The following is a 14,179-nucleotide window of genomic DNA, read 5'->3' as shown; positions in this document are numbered from 1 at the left end:
CTCTCTCTCTCTCTCTCTCTCTCCCTCCCTCCCTCCCTCCCTCCCTTCCTCAGTGCTGGGGAGTAAATCTAGAGCCTCACATATGCAGTATCTCCAGTCCTCTTTTTTTTCATTTTATTTTGAGGCATACTTTCACTAAATTGCCCAGGTGGGACTTGAACTCACTCCCTAGCCCTAACAAGTCTCAAGTTTATAATCCTCCTGCCTCCGCCTCCCAGATAGCTTGGATTACAGGCTAGCCTTCCATTTTTTTACTTACATATGATTACATTGGACCCACCCATATATGTAAAATCCAGGATGACCTCATGTTCAAACCCTTAATTTTATTATCTGTGTAAAGGTAATACAATCACAGGTGCTAGGGAGGGGGACATGGACAACTTCTGGGGGCTATTACTCAGATCCTTTAAACCTTGCATTCTCTGGAACCTGGATCCTAGAGTGGAGGGAAGAAAGGAGCCTGGGCAGGAGTGCTGGTCTCCCCCAGGGAACCCAGTAGCAGGTACAGCAGCTGAAGCAGCATTGTTTCAGGGGCAGCCTCTGCTACAGCAAAGCTGGTGCCTTTGAACAGTGGTTCCATTGATGCCCTGGCTGGGCCCATGGCCCTTCATGGATCCTGTTTTACTATAGCTATGCTGCTGCTGACCAGCTGCTGCTTAGTTCCCAGGGAGCCCAGCACTTCCCAGACCGTCCGCAAGACCTCTTCACACTAAGATGCTTGTCCCACACACTCTTACTGAGCCAGGGAATCAGACCTGACAGAGCTACGTGGTTGCCTCCTTCTTAGCTTCCAGGAACTTCAAGGAGCCCACAGCCTTGCCTCTCAAAAAGTGGTTCATGGACCAGCAGTGTCTGCATCACTGGGAGCTTGAAAGAAAGACAGGCCAGGCCCTGCCCTTTACCTGCTGAATAAGCATGCATGTAAGGAAGGCCTAGGAACCTCAGCATTCCAAGGTTTGGGAAGCATATCCCCTGAGAGAGGTTCCCAGACATCCCTGATCACATAGTGTATACCAGGATAGATCAGCCTGGGGGTGGAGGGTGGATCTAACCTGGCCGGGACTGGGGTAGTTATTCTTAGAACTATATAGTACCTTAGGAAAAATGCTTTCAAGTTCCACCCATTCTATTTCCCTGTGGTATGATGCAGGATTTATACCTCCTTGGTGTCAATAAGAGAGCAATAGCACCCCCGCCCCACTAACACAATGATAACTTTGTGTATGATGTGTTAGGGCTTCCTTTTATTTATTTATTTATTTATTTATTTATTATTTATTATTTATTTATTATTTATTTTGTCCAAGAACGATGACTTTGGAACCAGAAAGTCAGCACTTCTCTCCATGATCTTGGATGAGGTACCGACCTACCCTGTGCTGCAGGTTCCCTATCTGTACCAGAGAGACAGGGACATTTTCTTGTCTGGTCCATTGTCAGGCTAAAACTTATTTATTTATTTATTTATTTATTATTTATTATTTATTTATTATTTATTTTGTCCAAGAACGATGACTTTGGAACCAGAAAGTCAGCACTTCTCTCCATGATCTTGGATGAGGTACCGACCTACCCTGTGCTGCAGGTTCCCTATCTGTACCAGAGAGACAGGGACATTTTCTTGTCTGGTCCATTGTCAGGCTAAAACAAAATAATGAAAGCAAAAGTGCTGGCCAGAGAGCAGGTGCTCAATAAATGTGTGTGGAATCTGAGGAAATAATTTACTAAGCAAATTAATAGTATAAACAAGGGTGTCAAGGGAGACATTTGACATGCTCAGGAGAATCAACTTCCTCAGTATGTTCAGAGCCTCTGTTTGTTTCACCAACAATTCATGTTCCAGTTATGGGTGAGTCATCTATTTGCTAGCACAGGCCTGAGCAGGATCTCAATTTGGTAACATCCAGGTCTTCAAGTTATCAGTACCCTTGAAAGAATGAAAGCCATCATTTAGTTCAGACTGGGGCACCATGAAAACTTTCTCCCAATTCTTGGGCTGATTCCCTTCGGAGCTGCTGCGCGCAGCTTTCAGGGAGGGAGGATGGCAAGTTGACGCTGGATCCTCTCTTTAGAACTCTATCCCTCTTGGAACACAGGTTGTGAAATCCAGGCTGACTCCTGGGGTTTACACCAACCAGCACCAGAAGCTTCCAATGACAGCTTGGGGGACTGGGGGATAAACCTTTCCAGAAAGGTTTGTTCTCAACAGCATCTGAGAGCCAGTAGCTTTGGACCTGGGCCAATCTCTGGTTAAAAACTGATTGGGCTACCTCCTGCTGTGTGGCCTTGTATGTCCCTTGAGCCTCAGTTTCCTGATCCATGAAATGAGTTCCACAATATTCATTTGATTCTGATAAAGGTGAATATGGCTTATGGAACAGGGGCCCACACAAATCCCAGCCCCACTCCTTGTATGAGAAGCAGTTCCTTTAGAGCCAGCCATGTTGATGAAGCACCTTGATCTTTGAAGACCTCTTTGCCAGAAACAAATTGGATTTATGATTATCTTGGTGAATAAGTGACTGGCACACAGTAAGCACTTAATGAATACTGGTCGACTGAATCTAAGTAGTTGACCCAAGCCAATCACCAGGGTCAAAGCAACCGATGCACAAAGCGAATGGTCTGGTTGATGTCCCAGTCCTCAACTGGACAGACATCTGATTGATGCCTTCATGACCAGCCACGATGGCCCTCAAATAGCCACTATCAAAATTAGCCTGACGTTGGTCAATTTGGATATCTGCAGACCTGAGCAGAGTTTACGTTTGATTCCCTAAACTAATTTCCCTGAAGTCAAATAACTGGTAGAGGTCTTTTCATGTTCCTTGTATAAATGTCTATTTAATCACCATCCTGTCTCCAGCACTTCAATAACGTGTACATTTCCCCCTTAATCACTGCTTCAGCTCTGCAAAGAAGAGAAATGGCTGGCTGAGAAGCTCTAGCCATCTGCAGTATTTAAGCCCTCTTTTCCCCTGAGTGCCCACTTGAATGGAGAACTCTGCTGCTAAGTCCCATTAGCCATTTGGCTCATGCCCTCTTATTGCAGAGGAGGGTCCTGAGGCCAAAGGCATGCAGCTGGCCAGGGCAGAGTTGAGGCTGGACTGGACTTCCGATGGGACAACCTGTGAGTCCCCCTAATGCTGCTCCTTCCACATCCAACTGCAGAAAGAAAGCGTGTTCCTGCAGTCATGGCAACGTGGATTTGACCCTGGCCCTGCCCCTGCTCCCTGCTAGCTCTGCAACTTTAGGCACATTACACAGCCTCTCGTTGCGGCACTTCCTCCATCTGTAGAACATGGATTATCACACAACTGTTCAGGGTTATTATGAAGATGACCCAAAACATACCATACCAGCCACGGTCTGGCACATGGCAGCTACTGATGCTGTTCGCCTTTGTCCTTCACTCAAAATGCTCTTGCAAGTAATAAAAATGGAAACGGCTTCCATTTATTGAATGCTTTCTTGGTGCCAGCAACTGGTCTAAGCACTTTACATGTAGAAGCTCATTTATTCCCCTCTCTCTAAAGGCAAAAGTATTTTTTCTTGACTCTCTAAAGCTATCCATCCTCACAGCCAGCCGGGCCTAGCACCATTTCAACAGAATTTGCTGATTTTAAACAATATGTTACTGAGATCATTTCTTGTTTTCTATTGCTGGCTCACAGCAGCCGGCTTGCTTGATATGGTAAACTGTGATAAAACTAAATGCTGTTCCCTTGGATTTCAGTGTATATGAATGGTCCAAATCTGAACTCAAGGTTAACTCCTGCAGAGAGAAGGTTAAAAAGGAGAGGGGTGCAGGTGGGAGTAACTCCTCCTGGGGTTGGGAACAAGGGTGGAGGCTGGCCGTTGGGACACAGATGGAGTCTTCTTCCTGCAGCCTAACAGCGAGAAGTGAGCCACATCAGAGTTTTTGCTGCAAAATTCAAAACTTTAGTTGGGCCCCCAGGTACCCATCACACCATTGCCTGGAAACCTTTCAGCCTCCCCTCCTTCCAGCTATTTTGAGCTAGTCCAGGGTCCAGAAGACACCTGTCCAATCTCCCTGCTTCGTGCTCCTTCTGTGTTGTCTCACTGATTATGCTGTCCCTTTTGTCTTTTGTTCTTCCTTGGAACTCCTACTAAGTCTTCAAGATTCAGCTCAGATGTCCCCTCCTCCAAGAAGCCATTGGAAGCTCCCAAATTAGTCTGGGTATTCCTGAGCCAACACGGCACCTGTGTGCTCTAGGCTTTGGTTCATACATCTCTACAAGTTCCTGAAGGACATGCATGAAAATTTATTTTATTTCAGACCCCCAGAAGCTAGCACAGAGCTTAGCACAGAGTTGACACATAATTGATCCTAATTGATTCAATGACTGAACTAGGAATGAGCATATCCACTCCTCATCTTAGGCGAGCATGGTAAACTAAGAGGATCATGTTGATAATAATTAATACCTGCTACCACCAGATGCCAAGACACTGTGACCAGCATTTTCTCCATTTTATGGCAATGGCTTCTGAATACTGATGTTGTGTAGGCACGTGCCAGTCACTGTGCCCAGCTATCTTCTTCACGGCTCTCAAAAGGAAGACTTATTTACTAGAGGCTCAGAAGGCAAAGTAACTGTTCCTGGCACGCTGCTAGGAAGAGGCAGACCCAAAGCCCAAGCCAAGGTCTGCCTGACACGTCCTCCTGGAGCAGGCTGTCTCCTAGAGCAGGTTATAGCCCTTTGTTCTTGCAGTAGATCCTGCCCTGGATTGGCCTCTCTAGGTCCTTCTTCCCAGCCTTTCGGTTCTCCTTTTGAAGCCCCCAGGGCCTTGATAGCTTTGCTTCACAGCTTTGCTTCCTGCCCAGACTACTTTCCCCCACTGCCAGGAGCTTCAGAAGAGCCAGAGTGTGCAGAGCTGAGGTTCACAGTTGATGCCAAGGAAACAACAAGAACCTTTAGACACAGGAGCTGCTCTGCCCGATTGCTGAGCAATGAAGCCTTGCTCAGCTGTAACAAACCCAGAGCCACAAGCGAGCATGCCCAGAATGGGCCTGGAGAATGACTCCAACAGGCTGCCTTCTCTCCCTTTGGTGTTTATTTGCATGCCACAGGACTACCTAGGAGACAGTTGGCATACTCCCTGAAGGTCGTCCCTGAAACCTCATCCTTCACCTGTTGCTCTATCTTCTTCCAATTTGGGAATCACCGTGAGTGCTTAGTAGCCTGCTCCCCACCCCACAGGCTGATGGGTTGTTACTGGAAATGCAGTGCACTGCATTCCCTAGTGGAATTCAACCAAGTTTTGCTGTGGGTGATAAAAGATACCAGAGGTCCCTGGTGAAGGTACTCATTTCCCAGGCCTCTCCTGGGCACCTATTATGTATCAGGCTCTGTGCTGGGTCCTGGAGACAGCAGGGAAATTAACCGTGATTCCTGCCCTGGTCTGAAGGAGGAGGCAAGCACATCTCAACAGGTACAGTGATGTGCACAAGGCAGTAGAGGGAGAAATAGGAGCAGGCACCAGGTGCTTTTTGGTGATCTATGGTGGGGATGAGGAGTGGCTAAGAATGGCTCCAGAGCAAAAGAAACCTCCAAGCTTTACATAAACACACACACACACACACACCATAGTACCACTTGAGAGTTCCTGTTCTCACCTTCTGCAGTATAAGGCCACTCCATCAAGGACAGCAAAGGCTTGAGATAGAGCAGGACAGTTAGAGGAAAGTCCTGAGGGGTCTGTTGGGTATCAGGGACACCTCTGAAGCAACTTCTGACTTCTAAAGATGGAAAGACCCTTGGAGAAACCTACAGTGTGCCTTGTTACTGGAAAGAGCACGGTCTAAATCTACTAGGGGTCACTGAGTTACAGGGACTCAAACCTTTGGGGATGGAGGCTGTACTTTTGTTTTGGTGGGTGTGGCTGGCAAACTCCACAGAGTCAGAGAAACAGGGTGCAGGAAATTAAGAGAAGGGTGTGCTTCTGTGGGAATGACCCTTTTGTCTTCAGCTTCTTAGTCCTGACACACAGGGGTATGGCCCTGCCTGCCACGGAGATCGAAGCCAGGTGGATGCCAAAGGTATTGTGTTCTCGGCGAAGGTGGGCTAGGCTCTGTTCACTTAGAGCATCTGGGAGCTCCACTTTCCTTTCTCCTGGTTCCTAGGAGACCTGGGACTTGGGGGAGGGGCAAGATAGGTAGGAGATGAGAGTCTTACCCAGGGCTTCTCTGATAGAAGCTAAGCCAAAAGTCAGAGAGGGATTCCATGTTTCTGTGTAAAGCATTTGGTGGGATGCAAAGTCAGACTTTGAACCTGCTGACTCTGAATATGAGACTGCTCATTTTTAAAATGGGAATAAAACTCATTTCTAATTCAGGGGAGTTAATATAAGAAGTGAATCTTGGCTGTCAGAAGGCGGTTCCACAAACTTTGTAAAGCAAACATTCAATAAGAATTGCATTAGATAGGCTGTGTCCTGCAACTTGCAGCTGATACTTAGATGTAACCTTGAACTTGAGGCTAACTCTAGAGGCTGCTCACCCATGGTTAACCAAGAACAGCTGACAAGGGCTGCAGCTCCCATTCTTTGGCCTTTATGGATTATGCCTGAGGTTCTGGAAGAAGCCTCTGAGAACATGTGTTAAAAGCATTCCCCACTTACTAAGGTAGGAAGCCCCAGGTAAAGAAACACTCTAGAGGCTGGCTGAAAAGTCCAGAAAACTAAGAAGGCATAAAGGAGGGACAATTTGGGGCTACGGTATACACAGGCTGAAAGCAAAGCCAGTAGTGTTAAAACTGAAGGTGCGGTGGCATCCCAGACAAAGAATAACCCAAACAGCCAATCAGAGACCTGGCCTGACCAGCATCATGTGAACACCTGTTGGAACTGTGGCAACTCTGCCACCCAGGAAAAGCTTTGCCAGAGACTAAGCCAACAGGAGTGGTGGATCAGGGCTGGTGAAATCTATCAGACTACTACCCAGGAATACATGCCAACCTTCTCTGCACTGGTGGGAAACCTGGAGCCCCCCTGAGCGGCATTTACACAGGAACAGCTGGACAGGCTTGTGCCATGCTGGGGCCTGGCAGGAGAGTTTCTCCAAGACAGACTGTACCAGGCAGATACCTTCTGCCTGACAGCTGTGATATCGGGACCCACAGCATGGGGGATCCAGCAGAGTGAATGGCTTACAAATCTTGAGCCCTGTTTCTCCAGATTCCGGCTGTTTGTATTCAAGTCACTGCCCCAACGATTTGCCAGGGGCAGGCAAGGTATTCTTCCAGCCAGGGAGACCCATATTCACACTATACAGGAAGCAGGCAAGGGAAAGGCCCAGCTTATGGAGTGCTTTAACAAACTAGCAGAAGGGGCACCACCATCGCTTTCCTCAAACAGTCCACAGCTTCGGTGCTGGTTAATGTACTTGGAGTTTCCTCCTAGATTCTGTTTTGAAACTCTGAAACCATAAGTTGCTCAGGATCTTAACCTCACTTAGAAAACTCTACAGCCTTGAAGGGATTCTAAGTGGTTTCCCCCCAAAACAACAAGACCCCTTTAAGACAGTTTTACAGCCCAGACACAGAGCGGCAGTTCCGAGACTCACGGACCTGGGGCGAGGTCAGAGGGAGTGGAACAAGTACTCAGAGATGGGTCCTCAGTAACAGAATGAGGAATTTGCGAGCTGACAGGGAAGGAAGGGTGCTGGGAGAACCCCGCTGCCCTAAGGTGCCTCTTCCTACAGCTAAACCCAAGTTCCCACGATTTGAAGATTCAAGGGACTCAAAAGTGGGTTCTGCCTTGGCATGGGGAACAGTGACATGTAGCCAGGGAGTGGTGACATCCATGGGGCCTGGTGTCCAGGTCCCCAGGGGTCCCAACTGGGAGCCTTAGGACTCTGGGGAAGTGCCGGGTCCGACCGGGCGGGTTCGCGCGGAGGGCAACTCACCGAGGAGAAGTTGTGCGGGCCACAGAGCTCGCCCCGGTACTTGCAGGACAGCAACATGTCCTCCAGCTGGTGGCCCAGGCGGTCCATGAAGGCGGCGCTGATGCCCTCGAAGTGGCGCGGCGGCAGGAAGAGGCGGAAGTCGGCCAGCTTGCGGAACCACTGGCGGCGCGGCTCGTCGCCCCGCAACAGCTCACTGACCAGAGGACGCGCGGTGCGGTTGGGCAGCAGCAGCCCCAGCCAGTGGCCGGCGTAGTAGAGGTCCCCTTTGGAGAGGCGCGGGAAGCGCAGCGGGTTGTTGTTGCACACGGTGACGGCGGGGAACGGCAGCTGGCGGCTCCACTCGCGATGCACCCGCGTGTGGGACGGGAAGCTGAGCCAGTAGAGCAGGCGATTCGAGGACCAGGACAGCAGCAAGCCGAGGGACGTACAGAAGGCCAGCCCCCACAGCGCCCGCCGCTGGAAAGAGCCTCCCGCCGCCGTGCGCCCCGCGCACATGTGCCGCAACCCGTGCAGCTTAGCGCGGCTCAGCGACGGCCGCCCCCTGCGGGCGACCCCCGGGCCCTGCAGCGCGCGATCGCCACTCCGGCACTGCCCGGCCGCCGCCACTGCCGCGGGCGCCGGCTGCTCTCGGGCCATACGGAAGCGTCCCGGGCCGGTGAGCGCGGCCGCGGGCAGCCGGGCTCCGCTGCTCCGGCTCATTCATTCAGCCCGCGGCTGGCGACAGCGGCGGCGGCCCCAGCCGGGCGGAGCCGCCATGGGAGTCCGCAGCAGCAGAGGGAGCAGCAGCAGCCGAGAGCAGCCGGCGCCAGGGAAGCGTGCGCCCGAAAGGAGCTCCGGTGGCGCGGCATACCCTCCTGGCGTCGTCGCCGCCGCCACCGCCTCCGCGGGCTCCCGCCCGGGACTGAGCGCCGCCTCGGCCCGCCGCTGGCTCTGGCCTCTTCCGAGCGCTGCCCAGGCTCTACCCGCCCCGAGTCTTCCAGGAGGATGCTGGTCACCGGGCACTACCTCCGGAGGAGCCTCACTGAGAGGCTCTGGTCCAGTCCCTGGGCGCTGCGCCCGCCTGCCTCCTCTCGTCCTGGACCACCGGAGACCCTGCGCTGAGCCCCCCCTGTCTCGCCTAACCCCAGCTTTTACGCTGCTCCTGAGAGAGGGGCCACTGGTCCACCATGCCTGGTTTGGACAACCCGGGGGACCCCACCAGTCTGGCAGGTAGCCCCGCGGTGCTGGGACACAGAAGGGAAGGCGCCAAGGAACGAGCGCCCCCAGAGGCGCTCGGAGGCTCCTGGCTCCGAGGGTGGGGTAGGGGTGGGTGTGTACTGGGGTGAGTGGTCACCCAGACGCGGCTTCCTCCTTCCCTTCCCTCCAGGACCCCTCCTTCTCACGGCTGCCCAGGCTGCGATCCGCGGAGACACTCCGAGGCTTCCTCAAGTCCTGCGCTCCAGTCCGGCTGGGTGTCCACTGTCGCCTGGGGCCGGGGGGCTTCTTCTCAGGGCGTCCTGCGGGAAGCTGCTCGCTGCCAGGTTCCTTCAAGATCGCTGGTCCCAAGGAACTGTCGCTTCTCCCCTTGGCCAAAATCCTTTCCAGAAGAGCCCGGATTTGCTGTTCCCTGCCTCTTCTCACTGCCCCGGCGGCGCCGAGAGCTGGGAACTGCGGAGCCCCAGCAACACCTCCCGGGGCTGATCCGGACTCTGCTGATCCCAGCTCGCTGCTCGCACTGTGCGCCAGTCTCTCGAGACTCCAAGTCCACGGTGGCGGTGGCAGGGACGGCGGCGTGGGTAGCTCTGGCCTCCCGGTGGCCCGGCCCTCCTCCAGCCCCGGGCGAACTTGGGCAGCGGCCGCGCGACGCTAGCGCGGCTAGGCTCGGAGCACCTGCTCCTGAGCTCGCTGGCCCGGCGACTCCGGGCGGGCGGGGCGGCGGCGACCGCGGCGAGTGCTGTGCGCTCCTGGAGACGCGATGCTGACGCGCCCGGCTCCTCCTCGCTGCATTTTAATTCCTGGCCACTGTGGCCGCTGCACACCGAGCGGGAGGCCTCAGATGGAGTTGGTCGGGCGGGAGGAGAGGCACAGCACAGACGTGGCGGGTTGTACAGACTTGCGAAAGAGATGGAGAGTTCTAGAAACATTGTGTTTATAGGCGGCAATGTGCAGAGAAATGTGAGGACGCCTGGGCATGTGAGTTGGGCTGGAGAGATCGGGCTGTGCAGCGTGGGCTTTTGAGCAAGTGTGGGTGCGGTGTCACCCGAGGATTGTGTAGGATGTGAACTATGTGTATGTGAATGGGCATTTCTGCCAAACTCGTGAATGTGAAACTGCCTGTGGGTGATGTACTGAGGCTGCTGAGATGTATGTTGTGCGTATCGTAGTGCCCAAGATGGGATGCATGTCCTGTGTATGTGTGCCCTTAGTGGTGGGATGTATGTTCTGTGTATGTGTGCCCTTAGTGGTGGGATGTATGTTCTGTGTATGTGTACCCTTGGTGGTGAGTGTAAATTTCTGATTTGTGCCTGGATGAGTGTTTAGAAAGGACTATGTGTGCTCAGTTGCTGGGAGGAGCTCCTGGGTTTCTGGCAGGGTGGGTTCAGTGGGACAACCCTCCCTCTGCTTCTAAGAACTTATGAAGTGCTCCAGCCCATTTTCTGGAGGAATTCAGTCATGTAAACCCTAGCTCTTCCTGGAGGAGTTGAGAAGGGTGTGACTTCTCTGGACAGAAGGTATTATTCTAGCCAATTACATGGGTTGGGAAGATGTCACCCTCCCTCATGATGAGCTCAAGTCTTCCACTAGCCCCTGGACATTTTTGAGTTTTTGATTTGGCCTTTTTAATATTCCATCTTAACTTTCTTGGGATACTGAATGAGAGAGAAGTAGGTGCAGCTGGCACCATTTCCTAAATGTGGTTAGGGAGGCCAAGGGCTTGCCCAAGGTCACACAGCTGGGACATGGCTAGCTGAACTGAGCACCCAAATTCTCAAAGCCCTGGCCTTTTCTACTGTTCTATGAGGCCTTGAAGTTTTCATCTCTGAGTCAAGAATTTGAGGGAAGGGCTGGGATCTTGTTCCCATGGCTGCCTGGCATGCAGGATACACCCAAGGACTCTCCACATACCTTCTAAACCTCTTGGGGACAGGTAACCTTCTGAGCTTTCTTACCTATGGCGTTAAAGAGTTTCCAGACATTTCTTAGATAACAGATGTGATGGGTGAAATAGTGGAGAAGGATCCTGACCATGAGAGGACAGACATCCAAGCTGGTGGAGGACTAGATTTCAGGGACAGGAGATTGGGGAGGGAAGACTTGGGTGTGGAGAGGAATTCTCAAACTTTTTGATGATGACTAAGGAGTGGTTCAGCCAGGTCTGCAAAATGGGCAGCAGGTTTCTGACCAGGAGGGAAACAGTGTTAGGCTGGAATTTCTTTCACTGTCCTGGAGGGCTTCTTTTTCATGGAGCAACTCCTTGGATCTGGGTTCTGAGAAGAAGACCTCTGAGCCCCTCATTTTCTGCTCATCCACACACATACACACATATCTTACATATGCACACAACATACATGTACACGTATGTAGGCACACACTATAAGCATACCACTTGTCCCACATGATTTATACAGCTGCACATACATGTGACATACAACCCATGTGCAGTATTCACACATACATACATACCATACATTACTGCACATACAACACCCATTTACACTGTGTATACACATATGTGGTATACAACACACATTGTACATTATGTGTACACACATGTATGGTATACAAACATATACTACCATATACTATATACAACTCACGCATTCACAAGCATGTATATATGTATATATACATATATATGTGAATACATACAACAGACACATGCTATACATATGCATCCACACCTAAACTCAAGCACACAGCCACACACACTTGGAGACCCTTCTGGTGTGTCTGGAGAAGAGCTGTTGCAGCTGGGCAGTGCTGAGGTTCGGCTTTGGCTGACTTTGGAAGGAAGTCCTGAGGTACTCCTGACAAAGCCTCCCACTTCGGTACTCCCAGCCTGGATCCAGGGCTTTGTCCTGGGAATGCAGGGACCTCCTCTAGCCAAGATGGTGGGGGCTAGTGACCTAGATGTAGCTATTGCAGAAAAAGCCAAGCCAAGTATGTGATATCTTCCAGCTCACTCTGGAGTGCCATGGAGCTCTGTTTTATCAAAAGCCTTTAAAGCATTTCGTATTTCACATTGGTCCTGCTATTCCTGGCCCTTCTTTCCTGGTGGTTTCTTCTTGAGATGCATACAAGCCACTGTGGACTGACCGAGTGTCACCTTTCTCCTGGTTTCCCAGTGCATTCTTCAGAGGGACAGCTCATTCAGGGAGGGGGAAGAGGGGTGACACTGTGCTTAGGCCTCCAGGGGTCTCAGCACACAAAGCAGAGAAAATTATTCCAAGCAAAGCCCGGTGGCCCTCTTGATGACCACAAACACAGCATGTCCCCTAGACTGACTGAAATGCCCCACACTCTTTGATACTTTGATCAGCCCAGCAAAATTCTCTCCAAATTCCAATGCAACCATTGCCTCCTAGGGGTAGTTCCTTGATTCTCTCTGTTGAGGATTGATCTTTCTGTCTCATGATCCCAACACACTTACACTTTATATTGATACCCCAGTGACAGTTCTTGTTACGATCTAGTGTCATTGTGTGTCCAAGACTTTCTTGCGGACTGTGAGGCTTTTGAAGACAGGAACTCCATCTCATTCATATTTGCATCCCTACCTCTTAGCTAAGTGTCCCAAACACATTGATGAAACATTGTGATGCAGAGGAAGAAGTGAAAGGAATGGATAGTTCCAGAACAAGTGCTATATGCCAGACATAGAACAAAACACATATTTTACCTATTTTCCTACTCTAACCCTGTGGGGAAGGAATTTTGGTCTTCTTTGCTGTTGTTGAATCAAAGACAGAGTGCAAAGCTTTAATTCAGTTCTAAGTATTTCCAAAGCCCAAGTTTCCCCCCTTTTACCATGACTCTTTTAGAAGTATTAAGATAGGTATCATCATCATCATCATCATCAATATCGGTAGGAATGACTTAAAATATGGACAGAATCTAGACTTTTATCTAACCTTGCACCAAGAGGCTGCTCTTTATAACGTAAACAAGGTCACTGAGCCATGTTCTCCTCTTGTGACCTGGGCATGTGACCTTGATCCCTCTTGACCTCACCTTCCCCTCTACCACAGACAGTGAATGAGTGTGGGTGTACTTAAATTAGAGTATCAAAGCACTGGAAGCATCAAGCTTTGTCTTTCTCACGGAAAATAGGGAGAAGAGTTTAGAAGTCTGTTTGATATTGTGTGTGTGATTTTCAGCCTAAGGATCAAAGGACAAGATTCTCAGATAAGTGTGGGATCCTAGCTTCTACTTCCCAAATTGTTGCTGAAGAGATGATTTGAATTAAAGTGTGAGTGAGTCCTATCTCAGGAGCACAGTTCTGAGAGACATCAAAAGGAACGGGTGGTTCTCAGAGTTCAGGTCCACTCTTGTCCATAAACCTAAAGTAAGAGTCAGGCTATTTCTTTATTCAGGTAGAATTGTAATATGGTTTAGGAACACTGAAATCTTCCTTGTCTTCTTCCTCCTCCTCCTCCCCTTCTTCATCATCATCATCATGAGCCTTCCTAAGTCCTAGGGACTGTTATAAATGTTTTACACTAAAATAAGTATTATAAATGCTCTAAATGTTTAATCCTCAAAATAATCCTTCTAGGATTGCTAACACTAATTAGAAAATGCTATTTTTTTTTTCAATTTCAAAAAGAAAAATCCTTGACCACAGAGAGGTTAAGTTTCTCCTTCAAAGCCACATGACTGCTAAGCAAGATTTACATTCAGGCAGTTGATCTCCATCCTGTGCCCTCCAACATGGCTTGTATAGCTCAGTTTTTCCTTTCTGATTCATTTCCTTGGTCAGCCAAACAAATACATGAGCTTGTGCACAAGCTGACCCCCTCAACCTCTCCATCAAGAAATTAAAATTCAGCACTGGGACGTCCCAATAATAAACTTTGAAGAAATGTCCCCTTTGCTTTCTTACCTCTCTAGGGTCTGCCACTTCACACCTGGCACCTGGCATTCTGTGGGATGTCATGTCAGTGGCAGGAGGGTCTTCTCACAGACAGGTCACATCCTGACATGTGACCACTGCTAAAGTTAAAAGCTCTTTGCTCCCATACTTTGGTTTTGGTTTTGATTTGGTTT

The 14,179-nt window shown here is 50.2% G+C and overlaps 1 protein-coding gene across 3 annotated transcripts in view; it reads right to left on the bottom strand.

Moving 5' to 3' along the window:
- Positions 1–14,179, bottom strand: part of Asic2 (acid sensing ion channel subunit 2) — a 1,226,389-nt gene that overhangs the window by 275,676 nt on the left and 936,534 nt on the right. Inside the window, exon 1 of one of the 3 annotated variants that reach the window (XM_008848162.3) lies at positions 7,934–9,716. The exons of 1 other annotated variant lie outside the window; for it this stretch is intronic. In XM_008848162.3, the coding sequence (XP_008846384.1) occupies positions 7,934–8,632 (699 nt within the window). In that variant the 5' untranslated portion in view covers positions 8,633–9,716. Of the gene's footprint in view, positions 1–7,933; positions 9,717–14,179 lie in introns of those variants that run through there. One more of the 3 variants, XM_029553589.1, reaches the window with a different exon arrangement.

This window comes from Nannospalax galili, unplaced genomic scaffold (assembly GCF_000622305.1).
Source record: "Nannospalax galili isolate Female #2095 unplaced genomic scaffold, S.galili_v1.0 scaffold363, whole genome shotgun sequence".
Classification (NCBI taxonomy): Eukaryota; Metazoa; Chordata; class Mammalia; order Rodentia; family Spalacidae; genus Nannospalax; species Nannospalax galili.
This window is presented reverse-complemented; position numbering and strand designations above follow the sequence as displayed.